The 16,728-nt window shown below is 43.9% G+C and overlaps 1 protein-coding gene across 1 annotated transcript in view; it reads left to right on the top strand.

Moving 5' to 3' along the window:
- The window catches only part of STAB2 (stabilin 2), a 944,658-nt gene that overhangs the window by 531,738 nt on the left and 396,192 nt on the right, over positions 1-16,728 (top strand). The window contains exons 35-37 of the mRNA XM_078674824.1: positions 994-1,122; positions 10,052-10,120; positions 11,821-11,916. Of these exons, the coding sequence (XP_078530950.1) occupies positions 994-1,122; positions 10,052-10,120; positions 11,821-11,916 (294 nt within the window). The remainder of the gene's footprint in view (positions 1-993; positions 1,123-10,051; positions 10,121-11,820; positions 11,917-16,728) is intronic.

Below are 16,728 nucleotides of genomic sequence, written 5' to 3' on the forward strand. Positions count from 1 at the left end.
CAGTGCTGCACTCCTTAAAACCACCTCTCCTTACCTCACATGGAACCCTACATGCCTCAATTGCAATCTAGCCAATATCAATTCCAGTCCAACATTTCTCAATCCAGCCTAACTCAGCGGTTACATTGCATGTCTAATATGCACTGGGCTTGCCTGTTGAAGTCCTTGAAGAGTCCCAGTTATGTGCTTGGGCACTGCTTTTCAATTTGCAAGGAGTATGTCAGCTTATCTCACAAGGTATTGCAAGAGCCACATTTTACTGTTTCTTCATATGTCAAAACTCTTAGGGGCTAATTATGCCTATGGCAGTCCTATGGATTGCCATAGCCACAGTGGCGGTGTGGGCACCACTGCACCTGTGGTCCAACGACCTATTTCGAGTTTGGCGGTCAGACCGCCAAAGCACTACTGCACCCACCGGGGATCGATCCCAGATCCACAGTGGTGGCATAGTGGTTTGAGGCCCTCAATATGCTTGGTGATGCAGCTGCGGCACTGCCAAGCATATAAAAGTTTCCTCACCTCCACAGTTTTCATGGTGGTGAATCCGCCATGAAAAGTGTGACAGTGAGGAAACAAAGTTGTTGCCTCAGGGCCAGGGAATGCATGCAGGGCACACACGTGCCCACGTGCATGCACGTGCCCCCCAGTATGCATGCACCTCCAGTTCCAGCATGGCATGGACTTCAAAGTCCATACTGTGCAGGAAAGTGATGTGGCATTCCCACTGCTCTGCCTTACTAAGGCTCACATATGAGCCCTTACAAACGCAACCGCAGGACCACCAGCCAAGGAGAAAACTCCTAATCTGGCGGGCAGGCGGCGGTGGGCTTTGGCAGTCTCGCAGCAAGGCGCTGGCATGGCAGCCCGCTCCAAGACCGCCAAAGTCGTAATCAGGTCCTTGGTAATAATCACATAATTGTACTATATGAGGTTTGAAATTAGCAAAAATCTATAGGTAGTGAAATTAATGTTTGTGTATTTCTTTTGTAGATCTATATAAATGATGTTCCAATAAATTACACCAACGTGGCAACCAACATTGGAGTTATTCATGGGATACAAAAGGTCATGGAAATTCTGAAGAACAGATGTGACAATAACGACACCGTAATTGTTCTAGTAAGTCATTTTGCTCCACAATTAAATGCACCTTCTGTTTTGACGTGTTTTCACAATCTCACTACTGTGGCCCAATTCATAATGGCATTTGTGCACCCATCATCATTTTCATGTGCAGGTTTGCCAGTTCACTAAACAAAACTTTGCACGTTTGCATTGACTTGCTCACACAACATTCCACCAACAGTGGAATTTTCAGTATGCGTGAAAGTCTTCAAAATGGTAATAATACAGCATTCCAATGCAGAGACACTTGTAATGTAGTAAAACTATAAAAGTAGGTAAATCACCTCATATTTGCAAGTATGCATGTAATCACACACTGCTGGATAGTGTCAGACTGTCCTATCAATGGTACAAATGGGTTTCTATGCTGGGATCTGGGGATGTGGTGCATTCCCAACATTGGTGGGGGTAGATTTAAGAGCTTCTCCATAAGGATAACAATGTTCTCAGTAAAAAAGAAGAAAAGGCAAAATGAGCAAATGCACTTCAGTATAATCACAGAAATGTAAACAAATCGCAGGCTTCTGCCTAAGGTGCACTTTTAAAACTTTATAGCTCTAACTTATTCATTGGGGCGACTATGTATAATATATTGAATCCTCTACAAATATATTGTTTACTAATCAAATATTTGAGTACAGTATATGTATGGTATCAAAAAATACTTTTCTTTTTGGAAGGTTAGGGGCTCGCACAATCAATGTGTACAAATACCTATTGCTGCACATTCCAAAGTATTTGCCAATCTTGCATGCATTTTGAAGTTGCTGCTTCTCTCGCCTGCCATATTTCTTTTTTTGTTACACGATTCTGCCTCCTTTGTAAGTGTCACTAATTATCATGCAATGTTGGAGAGAGTAGCGATAAGGGATGCAACCACTCCACATCCAGTGGCAACTCATTAATCACACGAAAATGGAACCCTAACTTACCAGTATGAATCTGAAGTCTCAAAAGACTTGTAAGAGACCCTCACCCACTAGAATTCACTCGTAGCATGCTTTATCATTGGATCAACACTTCCGACACCTATTGTGTCGGAGTGGGCTCAATCTGCAGAATGAGGGAGCACTTCTAAGTTTGAGACTAATGGAGTCTGTGGTTAGTTTAGTTAAAATTACCTCCAACTCATAATTTACTTTATTTATATTTGCAGCAATCAAAGTAAGATTAAAATCAGAGGGAGATGTAAATCAATGATCCCGAACATTTAAGAATCAATCAATCATGGTCTACATGTTTCAACCACCTTGGCCCAATTGGCTCACTCGGCTTTCTTCAGGCCCTAAATGTACAGATCCCCAATGTAGCTATAAGGACAGTAACCTATTACCATTAATACTGTTTGTACTTATACATGTAAGCACAACAATTAGAGTTAGTTCCTCTAGGGTACAATAGCCCATAAGGTAAATAAGATGAAGAAGCATGAAAAAAACTTACAAGTTACCTTGTTCTGGGTAATATGTGCTGCAACTGGGTATCTATGGCACCGTTAGTGCACATCATAGTGTGATAGCTATCCAAGGATAACAAAGTGTGCTTAGAATCCTCCTATGTGAATAACAGGGGATGCTGTGCAGACAGCTGAAGAAATAGGCATCATGCATATAGAATGTTTCAACCCAGAATGCAAGCTCATGAAGATAATCCTTCTAAATTAGTAAATTCATGCAGTGGTGAGGAAGGATATCATAAATGTGGCAAAAAAGAAGAAAATGGTCAATACCTTAAATGTGGGCTCTCTATGTCCCCATAGGGTGCAATTTAGGTGGTCGGACCCTGCAGTCAACCACTGTAGGGAACATCACAGCAAAATCCACATTAAGCAAACGTGCCCTCCACTCGGAGAAGGTAAAAGATAGTGTCCAACCCCCCACAGGGATAATTGCTCCCTGTGTCAAGGGTGTTGGCCCGGTGTTACTACCTACGGTCACTTCTTAGCCCTGCATGTTGACACTGTGTGCCACCTCGGTGGCTTTGAAAGCACCCGGCCTGCGTACTCCAATCCGGGCATGCCCCCAACAAGGTGTGCATGAGAGCATCACATCATATGTAGTATGGGCGCCACCCGGTGAGGCTCAGAAACAAACGGACAAGGGGTTCATTTTTTGTGTGGAACAAAGGAAGGTGCAGTCTGTATGAAGCTGCATAGTTTTGAAAATATGAGAATATGATTGCAATTAATAATTCTTCTATTCCGGTCACAAAATAAAGGAAAACTAAAGCAAAATAGGGGAAAGTCTTGGTGCTGGCACTGTGAGTTTGCTTGCAAGGAATAGATAGAGCTGTCAAAAATCAGTAGTGAAGCGTCTACCGTCCACGAGATAAAAAATGGGGGGGAGGGGTGAGTGCGCAAGTTCCAGAATGGTAAAAAAAGATCTAAAGTAAACTTTCAGTACTACCAGTCATTCTTGCAATGGTCATTGCCATTATTAATGAACAAAAGAAACATTATTACTTAACAAAAAAACAAAAAGAATGCTATAGATATTGTGCTGAAGTCACAATGAAAATCAATATGTGTAGAGCGCTCGCCATTTATGCTAACTGGAGGTAGCATCTACTCTAATTAAATTCACTAGGTTCTATTAAGTGAATGAACCTCTACACAGAAACCTTCCTCACATGTGAGTGTGTTAAAATGTGTCATTGAAGTGAGTGAAAATTAGTGATTGTGCCCAGAAAGACATCACATGGATGCGTACTCGTCAGAAGATGCCAACCAGGCAATGTTTATAAATGAGACCACTTGTGAACCTCCGGGGATGGTTAATCCAACAATGGTGAGCAGAAAAACATCAATAGGATACTTACTCTTCATTAATTGCCAACCAGGGAATGCAATCATTGAGTCCAATTTTGGATGTTTAGAGACGGTAAATCAAGCGTTGTTCCGTTTCAAAGAGCATCTTTTTGTTGGTTTTCTCTACTGTCTGAAGGACAACCCACTGCAAATCATCAATAGCGTGGTTAGCAGTCAAATAATGATTACTCATCCTTGTGGTGCTTTTTTTACACCTATTTTACTTCTATGTTCTCCTATTCGGGTCCTGGATTTCCTACTGGTCATCCCAATATATCTCAAATTGCATGTACAAGTGATCTCATAATCCATGTGCGAAGTATTACAGTTGGTATGTCTCCTCAGTACCCATTGTCTTTCTAAACCTAGATCAGTGGTCTTTGTGGGACTAGTTAGTTAACATACATTATAAGAGCCGTAAAGGAAGTGCCCAATGACAGGTTGTAAACTCCACAATTGGGATACCATGCTTGTTTTTGCAGGAGGTGTATGTGACCAGGTATGGACGGTCACGTATGTTGCGGCCTCTTCTGTGGGCAAATTTCGGTCTCTCAAAGTTCAAGTGATCCAGAATGGATTATACACCAGTTCTTGTTAATGACCTTCTTGATGAAATTCAAAGCAATATTATATGTAGTTACACAAGTTAGAGGGTCGGTCTCTGGAGTGGTGTCAGATGGATCAACGAGTGTCTCTCTATTCTGGTTCTTTGCTTGTTGACAGCTCTTTAGAATAACTGAATCCAGGCAATCCCTGTATCTTAGGATCTGTGCACGCTCCCCTGCCTGCCGTTTGTAGTCCTGGATATCACTGCAGTTCCTCCGAATCCTCAAGAATTGATGATAAGGGAGATTTTCGCGTAATGATCATGAGTGGAAACTACTCAATTTTAATAAGCTGTTCTTGTCGGTGGTCTTGTTATGTGTCTTTGTTTGAAGACCCCCTTGTACGGCAAAGATGTTGATGTCTAGGAAGGGGAGAGTTTTTCATGGCATATGTGAAGTTCAGATGGCCATCGCAGGCATTAAACCAAGTATGAAAATCGAGGACAGTCTCTTCATCCCCTTCCCATATAATCAAGATGTCATCTATGCAGGGCTTCCAAAAAGTTATCCTATGTCTGTGCGGTTTCGGTCAGTCAGGACAAACCTCTCCTCAAAATGATGTACATACAGACCTGCCTAGCTGGGGGTGAAGGTGCTCCTCACTGAAGTGACAGGGGTTTGTGGATCGCGGGAGCCCTGGAACTCTAAGAAATTATCAGTCAAGACCAGCATTCAACATTTCAATAGGTAGTGTCTTGGAGTGTTATATTGCCAATCCTCTTTCAAAAAGGATCTCTTCTATTGTCCCCAAAGTCACATCCTGGGGCAGGCTAGTGTAAAGGCTCTCAAATTCTAGCCCAATTAATAAATTGCTAGATGGATCAAAGCGTATGTCTCTAAGAAAGTAGATTGATGTACATTGTACAGTAGGTCAAAGAAAGACATCTGCAAATTGTTAGAGGGGTTCCAAGATGGAACCAATACTCAATACTATTGGGCGACCTGGAGGGCATATCTTATTTTTATGGATTTTGGATGGAGCGTAAAATCGGTTATCCTAGAGTCCTTGTTGACCAGGGAACCTGCTTCTTTTTGTGAAACTACCAGCTGATCTCCGCCTCTTTAACCATACAATGGATGGTGGTTTGAAGTTGCTTCGTGGGATCCACCATGATAATTTTATAATGTCTTATCTGATAATAATTGTGTATGCTCAGTTACATAGTCAGTGTTTTTGAGGAGGACAATGCCTTCCCCATTTATTGCTGACAATACTAACCTGAGGAAGAGATGAACATTATGTCCCCCAACAGCAGTAATTCCTGTCGAAATGCAAGCTTTTGAGCAAGCTGTATTTGAGGACATCAATTCAATCAATGTAACTAAGCTAAAAATCTTTCACAAGATTACTCATAAAGAGCGACAGGCATTGAGAGAATTGGCTAGCTACTCAGTTTTCATCAAGCCAACCAATAAAGGGGGAGGCATTGTCATCCTCAAGATGACTGTGTAACTGAATAATTATGTATATACATTCACTGTTAAACCCATTTGGAATCCAGTCCAGGCAGGGTAAAGAACCCAGCCCAGACAAGGGAAGCTTCCAACACATATACCCTCCAGACACAGCATGGCTTCCCACACCTTCCCGATCCCCGGCACCTAAGCCTTGGCCCTGTGGTCTGCTTACCACCTGCTGACAGCAAGTGGGAAATCAGCAACTTTCTCTGTTGTTTTTAACCTGCAGAAAGGGACTCGGTGCCTGCATGGTTAATCCCCATTACAGGAACTAAAACCTGGACTGACCAGAATATGGGGAGATCCCGGCCGGAATCAGCAATGTCAGCTCCAGTATCTCCCATCTAAACTACAGACAAGTCGTAGCCTTAAGTAGTGCACCACTATTACTCCCCAGCAGCCATTCCTATGCAAACACTACATTTATTGTCCTCATAGATGCTCCTTTTGCCTTGTGGAAATGATCCTTTCTCATTGCCCGTCATTTCAAAATAATTGCAACAAATCATACGTACACAGCAGAGCAAAATGGTGGTGTTTATGAAGCTCTGTCTTCTAATCCTACAGCACAGTTCTCCTTGTAGCATCATCTTTATTCAAAAGGCTTAAGATAACGCTTCTAGTAATATTTGTGCTCTCTCGAGTTGCAAGTAATCAACAGCTTAGCATTCACCAGCTCTGCTTCCTGGGCACAAAGATCTGTGTAACTGATTGTAAGTATGTTGTGTGTCAGTCGAAAAAGAAATAGTTTGCAGCTTCAGTTGGACTCTGTGTGCGTGGCTAAGCTTCATGTATGTTCCCGAAGGAACACTGATGTGTTATTCTTCACACCTCTCTACCTCGAGGCAATGATTTGATCTGGCAAAGTGCAGATTTTAGGGATTGAAGCAATGGCGGACTCGTCGTTCTCTTCATGAGGTCCCATATTGTGGGCAGGTAAATTGGTATTCTTTTAATAGAGGAGCAATGTTTATGTGCCCAGGACAGACATGCTCTGCCCAGAATGTACAACACAGAAACATTGCAGCACTTAACTACTGTTGTTTGCCACATATTTATCTTTCTTTGACCATTACATACCCCTGCCGGGTGTTTATTGTTACAAATGCACGTTTATGACGGATGGAACATTACACCAACTCCCACAATAGCCACTACACAACCGGGATGGAACCAATGGGGAACACTGCGACAGCAGATCTGTGCCAAAGAGACATATTGTTCCTTGGCACAACTAGTGCCCACAAGCAACACTGTTCAGCTACGAAACAGAGAGTATATAGAACAAGCATTGGAAATGCAATAGGTCTCGCAATAGAATAGTTAGACATTTTTCGTTTTGCAAATGGAAGAGTGGTGTTGCATGGATGAGTGGCGTTGCGTGGATGAGTGGCGTTGCGTGGATGAGTGGCGTGTGTGAGTGGCGTTGCGTGTGTGAGTGGCGTTGAGTGTGTGAGTGGCGTTGCGTATGTGAGTGGCGTAGCGTGTGTGAGTGGCGTTGCGTGTGTGAGTGGCGTTGCGTGTGTGAGTGGCGTTGCGTGTGTGAGTGGCGTTGCGTGTGTGAGTGGCGTAGCGTGTGTGAGTGGCGTTGCGTGTGTGAGTGGCGTTGCGTGTGTGAGTGGCGTTGCGTGTGCGAGTGGCGTTGCGTGTGGCGTTGCATGTGCGAGTGGCGTTGCGTGTGCGAGTGGCGTTGCATGTGCGAGTGGCGTTGCGTGTGCGAGTAAATGAAGGGAAGCGAAAGAGAGAGAGAGAGTTAAGGGAGGGAGGGAGAGAGAGAGAGAGAGAGAGAGAAAGAGAGAGAAGGGAGAGAGAGAGAGAGAGAGTTATGAGGGAGAGAGAGAGAGAAAGAAAGAGAAGGGGGAGAGAGAGAGAGAGAGAAAGAGAAAGAGAGAGAAGGGAGAGAGAGAGAGAGAGAGTTATGGGAGAGAGAGAGAGAGAGTTATGGGAGGGAGAGAGAGAGAGAGAGAGAGAGAGAACAAGTGATACCAAAAAAAGTAAGCCATGCACGAGTGATTAACGAATGCTGATATTTTTAAGCCCACAGCAAATGTTACTTTGCCCAGTGGGAGAATATAAAAAATTGTTTGTAAAAAATTGACAGAGTGCGCAAACCACAGAGTTAATGGCCAATAAAAATAAATCCAAGAGCGACCATGTGAGTTTTAGGCAAAGGAGACGCTGAAGAGCCCCCGCTGCCTTGGTTTAAACACATTCTAAACGTAGTGTCCACAAGAGGTCTCGGATTCGACTCTCGAGTAAACCGATGCACGGTGAAGCAAAGTCATTTGACAACGATCACACATTTTGTCAAGCTGGGAACCTACGATGATTTGAGTGCAGTTTTCTTGATTAAATGTTGTTTTGTTGAGTCACTGGATAAATGTTGAGTCGGACACGCTGAAGAGCCCCCGCTGCCTTGGTTTAAAACAAGCATTGAGAGCCTGGTGGGGGGGGGGAGCGGGAGCCAGCGAGTGGGAGGGAAGGAGCATATGGGGATGGGGTGTGAGACGGTGGTCGTCCCTGGAAGGAGGGGGGGAGAAGGGGAGGAAGGGCTGGTGGCGCCAAGCAGAAAGCGGGAGAGTGTCAGCGTCTCAGCAGCAGCTGGCCTGCAGAAGTTACAGGGACTGCTCATGCAGTACACGGAAGCGGCCCAAAGTAATGTTTTTTAAACATTAACTTGACCCCACCTGCAATGTCCTGACAACATCGGCATGAGTGCGCCAAGGAAAGTCAGTGTGTCATGTTCACTGTATGTACAAGCAATATTGTGTATCTGGAGCAACTGTCTAGTCAGTCACTCACAATATAATAAGACGGAAAAGAAGGCGGGAGATCGGGTGTGAGTCAGAGGGGCAAAAAAAATGGAAAAAGCTGAAGTAAAATGGAAAGAGTGGGCGAGGAAAGAAGGAAAAAATATAAAAAGCAGATTGCGAGTGGAAGAAGCAGAAGAGAAAGAGCGAAGCGTGTGTTTAATAAATAAAGAACAAGCGGAATCCTTGCGCTGAAAGTTAAAATAAAAAAAACAAGACGGAGGGCATTGCTGTGGGGAGGGGGTGGAGGAGAAATGCACACGGCGGGCAGGGGAGGGGGCGGAGCGGGGAGAGCGGCATGTGGGTGTGAAGAAGCCGGGGCCTTTGAAGTGAAGCTAAGCTTCACTTCAAAAGGTGTCGGAGGAATGCGGCTGAGGGAACAGACGGCGATTGCGGCTGAGGGAACTGATGTGCACGCGCTTTTAAGCTCAATGCACATGCGCATTGAGCTTAAAAGTCACGGGCACTGCAAGGAATCGCCACGATTCCTTGCTTGTTAGTTAAAGCGTGGTTAAGCCGCAATAGGCTCGCAAGCTCGATGCGCATGCGCATCGACAGGCGAGACCTAAAAATGACAAATATTCAACTTGTTTCAAAGATAACCTTTTTCTTTCATATGTGCGAGAGTCATTTGATGTGATGCTTATTTACAAGGTGAACGTTGGTGTAGTATACATGTTCCTACTACTAATAACTAAAAGCGCGCCCTCTTTGCTGGGTGGAATCAGTCAAATAGTGTAATCGGAAACCAAATAGTGTAATCGGAACCGCCCTCGCCGCCGTTCCCCGCATCCGAAGAGCCAGCATAGGAGGAAGGTCCTTCTCCTACCTGGCCGCCAAGACGTGGAACTCCCTCCCGACCCACCTCCGCCTGACCCAAGACCACCTCGCATTCAGGAAGCAGCTCAAGACCTGGCTGTTCGAGCAGTAGCGGACCCCCCCTCCCCAAGCGCCTTGAGACCCTCTGGGTGAGTAGCGCGCTATATAAATGCCTTGATTGATTGATTGATTGAAAAATGATCTGTACAAAAATGTTCCTACTGTTGCTATGAATCAATTTCTATTGACGGGTCCTCTCAGGGTCCAAAAGCTCATACACATATCTGTATGTTGCTCCTGTAAAAAAGTATCCTAAACTCCACAGATACTACAGTAGATCAAATCTCCTTTTATTTTAATTCCTTTTTTGTCAGATCGAAATTTTGTTACTATATATTTTAAAAAAATGTTTTCTTTTTTTTCAGGGATCATGTGGCATCTGTCGCACTTCAAGATTTATTTCAACAGGTTGTCCCCCTGGAACAGAGAGCATTGTAAGTATTGAATTGTGCATGGTGGGAAAAGTTTGCCTGGTGATAATATAGGCATAATTACAGATCAGGTGTATATGCTAAAATGCATTCAGGATCAAGTTCATGGAGGTGACTTATAAAGATATGGTTTTAGACATATAAATTACTCGGTGCTTAAGTTATCCTTATGCATAAATGGCGTTTACTACCTCTTGCCTATTCACGTCCACTCCCACACAAGTTCAGCCATAAATTATGCATGTTGAAATGACGAGGCCCATCTGTATGGTATGCACTTGCATTGGTAAGTTACACATACTTTCCCAACTGTGTTTGTTTGTAATTTGAGCAAAGCTGGAAAGTTGATTCATTGTGTTAAAACACTTGCCATGGGCATCTTCTTTGATTTATAGATGGCAAAAACTGTAGAATCAAGTGCTATATGAAAACAAGTTATCAATATTACTTATGTATAGTTTTAGGAAATGTGTGGATTTCTAATGTTCTGTGTGCTATGGGGGTTGGGTGTAAGGCCTGGCCCCTCGCCAGACCTTGAGGTCCAGTGCTGCCAAACTCCTCCAAACACAGGGTTTGGCTGTGCATAGTGCAAGTTGGCCACAGCTTCTGCACACAACCCACTTTATGGCTATTTCACGCTATGCAAAGCATGTGAGTTGTGTCTTCTTTTCATTAGGGCACACTGTAAAACCCCATTTAATGGGTATGTGTTTTTTTGTTCTATTTTTCTACTGTCCTTGCCAAACCACAACCTTCTTCTCTGCCATGAAAGTTAATTTGCAGTACAGGGGTGGTATCATAGTTGCTGCTCTGCCCGGCTAGTAATGTGTAGTGGCCTTTATGCTTTATGCATCTCGGCATAAATCAAATATTAAATTGTTGTGATTTTTGTGTCTTTTTTTTTGCTTTCCATTCCATGTTTGACATCAGTATTCTTGCAGGAAGAACATGTGTTATCCATCTTTTTTGTGTTTGGAAGTACATGGTGTTACTGTGTTCTTGCATGTGGTGACTGCCATGTTCATCCCTGGCGGTGCAGCAGTAGAAACATTAGTTTTGTTTTGTTGGCAATGACTGTGTTGACCAGTGTGTGTGGGTGTGATTGTAAGATGATCACTTGGTTTGTTAAATACCTAGTGTAGGGTTGTTGGAGTTGAGTGATTCGTTCTCCTTATAAACGTTTTTGTTCTTTAGGATGCCTGATGAATGTTGGCCATGTGTATTATGCCATAGACAACCCCTAGAGAATGGGCAGAGCTCCTGACAAGATTTCACGTCTCATAGCTGTTCTTGGAAGCTGATAACAGAAAAATAAGACCTGTAGACTGAGTTCGACTTTGTGTTAATAATCTGCTTTTTTATACTTTCACTGCATCGACATCATCGTCATAATATTTAGCAACCAAACATACCACACTAGTCCTATTCCATGACCAGAAAAAAGACATACAGTACCTGTAAACTCTCCGGGCACACCCCATGAACTGTGTAGTCGCCATTAAGTTTGTTCAGCATTGTGCTCTGGTTGAGAACTGACAGCCTCAGTAAGGAAATATTTTACAATGCATGAGGGTTAGGGAAATGTTTTCACATAATTCTTGGCCAGTCTTTAAAGGTGTATAATATATTTATCTAGTGTATGCATGACTTCCCTGTGCTTGCATAATTTTGTAAACAAACAATATGTTCTTCATTTTCTGCAGGAAGGAAAAACACAGCATTGTATGTACACAGATTATCAAAGAATGAGGAAGATTGTACATTTTGGATGCAAGCGAAAATGTGCTAAGACTATTATTGTGAGTAGAACGTTTTATAACGTATCAGTTTTATTTTAATTGTACGAGCAGCATCACAAAAATATGACTTGTGAATTCCAACAAAGGATTTGGTAGGCACCATAAACTCCACATGTTAACATTTGGAATTGCACGTTTTACTAGAAACCTAAGCTTGAGTTGCAAACCAGCCAGTGTTTGTGGCCTTCAGCTTGCGATGCACCTGATGTACAAATCAGTCGCATCACAAATTGTACATTTACCGGAGATCTCAAAACCTCCCGCCTCATCGTTTTAATGAGGCAAGAGGCATTTGTGACCTCCTGTGAATGCCATTAAATGCATGGATAACAGGTAACAAACCCTGCATTCACATTCCTTACAAGTGACCATTTTTAGGTCTCGTCTAGGCAGCGCTTGCGCTGTCTCTTTGAGACATGCTGTATTTAGGTTTTGGGCTTGAAGTTCCACCCATTTTCTGCCCATCTTTTCAATTGACTACTATTACTGTCCATTCTAAATGGTTGCTTTTGATTTGTGAATAGATTTAGTGGTCCCTCCTTAATACCGCCTTTTCTGCTTTTGTATCTTCCCATGAGGACTGGCCCTTTTACCTATGTTGTTACTCAGTATGTTTCATTTAAGCACTATTTTCTTCAATGATTTTCTCCTATTGCAGGCACGACATGTCCACTTTTCCACTTTCTTCTGACTGTCTGCTCATCCTTGCCTGTCTGCTCCTCATCGCCATCTCGGGCGCCATGCTGTAGGTTCCAGCACGGCGCCTGCTTTTGTATTTTTATTAGTAATGGCTCCTCATCGCGTCCTGCCTCAGGTGCGTTGCTGTAGTTGCTATTTCCTTAAGCAACCACGCACCTTTCTTTACTTTTGCACAGCGCAGCACTCCTGCACAGGCTATGCAGCTCCCCTGCCGCTGCCACAGCGCTTGATACTTTTTAATTACTTGCTTTATGCCACCATGCACCCTAAAATGGACGCTGCGCTTTGTCTTTGAAACATGCTTCCTTCTTGCTTCACTGCAGTCTACTGCGCTTTCATTGCAGTGGATAGGATCCGTGAGAGCGATGTGCATGTGCTGTAACAGCATTTTGAGAGAACAGTGGTCCTTGTTAAGGAGCTAATGTAGATATATAATCAGTAGTGTGGCTCACTGGTTAGAGGCAGCAGAGCCGGGAGCAGAAGTCGGCCCGGGACCAGGGTTCAATTCCCGACACGGCAGGGTCGTGGACTTGGGTCAGCGGACTCGATAATTCTCGCTTCGGTGCTTACTCTAATCAGGGGTTCCACTCGGCAACTCTGGGCACTAGCTTGCCTAATCTCCACAACGGCCCCATCAACTCCGGGGATGCCTGGCTCCACCTTGGGGACTACCAAGCAGGGACCATCCCACAGGGAAAGCCAGGACGGGTTCCCCAGAGTTATACAGCGCCAGGAAACCTAGTACGGGTAGCAGTGTGTTTTACAAGCTCAAATACATTTACATTTACATTTACAATGTAGGCTAGAATCAGTGCTATAGTACTCCTGCCCAGCCGGACAGTGAATTTTAATGAATAACAAAGTAGGAATTTTAACACAAAACAATAAAGTTGGACACAGTCCTGCATCCTACACAGTCACAAAACATATACATTGAATAGAACATTCAGTCAGGGCAAGAAAAGCTTGTATGTAATGCGAATGGTTAAAACATGCATGAGAACAACAACCGTTGCGCTTAAATATCAAATAGATTTGTGTGTGCGGTGTTCCAGCAAGTCGACGACGTTTCGATCCTTTAAAACAATGCTAGGATCATCATCAGGACAATTTTATACAAGCCTGAAATATATGGTGGCTGATTGGAGGCAGTGGAAAGGTTAGGTAGAATGGCCTTAGTGATGATTGACTGAGCCAGGAGGGAATGAAAGGTCCGTGGTGGCAATGCACATCAAGAATGCACGGACAGTTGGAAGTCTAAATGAGCTGGTCGTAGCTTCACGATTGGAGGACTGATTGGGAGGCTGGGAGGGAAATGAGGGTCTCTGGTGGAAATGCACATATGGCTGCAATACTGGTCTAGTATTGCAGCCTTCGAGCTCCGGACAGATTCAACACCGCCTAGGTCGTATCGGCATTGCCACCGAAGACCGGTCATTCTTTTCTCCTCCACCATTGCTTTGAGACTTTTCACTGTACGCGCACTCTTGACATGTCCACGTCCCTGGAGTAATTGGTGGTACACACCTCTCGAGTTCCCCCTTTTCACACCTTTGAACTAGACCAAGCCCCACATCCCTAAGCACCATAGCTCACTCTTGGGAGGGAGGGTTGCAGGCCAGTGCTCTCTGGTACCACTACAAAACATCCATGTGGTGTTTCCACCCTAATAACACCCCTGCTGACCTGACACCACTGGTTATTTCATTAAAAGAAAAGCTACACTCAGTACAGCAAGGGGGTGGACTGCACCACTTTTCATTATGCACAACCGTGCTGTAAACACAACTTTGCATCTAGACAAACTCTCTAAGAAGAACGTTGATGTGCAAGTGATGTGCTTTAAACCAGTGCAAGGAGTTTCGGAATTGCAGGCAAAAAATAATTTTGAGATTAGAGCAGCCCTTGCCCCAATAAACAGACAATTTGTCTCTTGGTAATTTAGCACCACCTATTTGTGGCACCGTTATCCCTCCTTAAGGAAGTGCTGTTATTCCACTTGGTTAAGCACGCCCCTTTAGAGCAGCTCCTCTCAACAGTCTGACATGGGAAAACAGCAAGTCACGGTCCATATTAGACATGGATGCATTGCTAGGAGATCAGCAAGAAAGTGGGGATAAGGTTGCATTGTAGTCAGGGACATTGGAATTCTGCAGCTGTTGCATTTTCCACTGAATTATGATCGCATTATCCACACAATACATTATCTGCTTCATAATCGGCAGGATTTAATAAACAAATTGTTTCCAGCTCAAACGGATCAAAAATCAAAGCTCCATTTGGGTGTCAGACTGCTGCTAATGACATGAGACCATTGGCTAGATATTCATTACGTGTAAAAATGACAACATTTTTAGGTAAAATGATCACAAAATGTGACGTATTACACTGCATAGTTTGGCTTTTCTTGCTGCATAATTAGAAAACGCTAATTTGATCCTCCCCTGCTTTATAATTTCAGTATCCCTAAATGTAGTATGAACGAAATATGTCTGTGCCTATCTGTGTACAGTTGTTTTGGATCTGCCTCGGTTTCTTGTCTCATATTTTACATGCATGGTACTGCATGTGTCTGTGTCAGTTACTCCACAAGGCAATCTCTTAATGGGCTTGTCTCTATTACTGCATGCATTTGTATCAACTGTGTGCACTCTTTAGCTGATGATGTTTCAATTCACAAGCTTGCCGGTCTGCCTATGGCTTTATGTGAATGATAAAGCTCACAGGGCCTCTAACACTGGTTCAAACATTATAGGATTTTCAATACCCCTGCACTAGGGATTTTACAGTTCATTCCTAAGCACCTACGTAGATAATGTGTGCATTTCATAGCATCTATTCAGTAACAATGGTCAAAAACGGATGTGCTTTAAACACCCCTTCAACACTCTCTCCCCTCCCTCTGTGTGTCCCTCCCAAATTATTCAGTTACTGTGTACACAACTTCAATCTCTACCATACTCTTTGTTTCGCACACACTTCCCTCTGCTCCCTGCGCTGGGAACCCCCTTTCCCTCTGAATCTGCCTCTCGTACCATTCCTCAGGGCTTTCTCCACTTCTTAATTTTATCGATCTCTCCTTCTGCATTTTTCTTTCTCTCACACACTATGAGGTGGAGAAGTGTGGCTCAATGGTTAGAGCGGCAGACCCTGATGCAGAGGTCTGGCCCGGGACCAGGGTTCAATTCCCTGCCTCGGCGGGTCTTGGGCTCAATTTCCTTGGACCTGATAATTCTCGCCTCGGTGCCTATTCTAATCATGGGTCCCACTCTGCAACTCTGGGCAATAACTTGCTTAATCTCCACAACGGCCCCAAAAGTGCTGGGATGCCTGGCTGCACCTGGGGGGTGCCCAGGAGTGGACATTTCCCAGGGAAGCCAGGAAGGGTTCCTAAGCGGTATAGGGACAGCGCCGGGACACCTCCGGTGGAGGTAGCTGTGCGCTTTACAAACTCCGACATTTACATTTACTATCACCTAAACTCTTTGATTACCCAGCTCTCCATAGCCTATTCAGTGTTGCACCCCCTTTTTAAACCATGTTTTTCTTCATCTGCCTTCTTAGTCACTTTCCTCACATTCACCCATAATCTCTCACTTTTTTCCTCTTGCTCCTTCTCTACATGTCCTCTTCTGTTGTCTATTATCCCTTTCTTCTCTGCTACTCATTCTTATTCTGGTTCTCTTTATTTTCTCCCTCCGTGTAACTCATTTTTTTCTCCCCAGCTATCATTTCCTGTTTCTTATCTCCCTCATCTTCCTTTACTATTTATTTTCCGTCTCTAACCTCCCTACTGTCCCTTCTCTGCTTCTCTTTTGCTCTCTCAGTCCTATCTCTTTGTTTCTCGATCCCTCTCCTCTTTCATTTCCTTACGTGTGTGGAAACAGTTTCTACCTAGTTTTCCCTTTTTCTCCACTACTCTCTGCCTATAACTCCATCTATCTTCTTTTTATGTCTAGCTTAGGAGAGCTTCAACCCTGGCAGGCCACAATGAATGACCGGGGTATGAAGGTAGTTAACATCATCACTTATTCTGTTTCTTAGGCACGCCCAGGCACGCCCACTGACCGCAACCCAAAGGTTTTTTGGAGTGAAACCTGTGTTCTTCTCCTA

Source organism: Lissotriton helveticus, chromosome 1_1, assembly GCF_964261635.1.
Source record: "Lissotriton helveticus chromosome 1_1, aLisHel1.1, whole genome shotgun sequence".
Classification (NCBI taxonomy): Eukaryota; Metazoa; Chordata; class Amphibia; order Caudata; family Salamandridae; genus Lissotriton; species Lissotriton helveticus.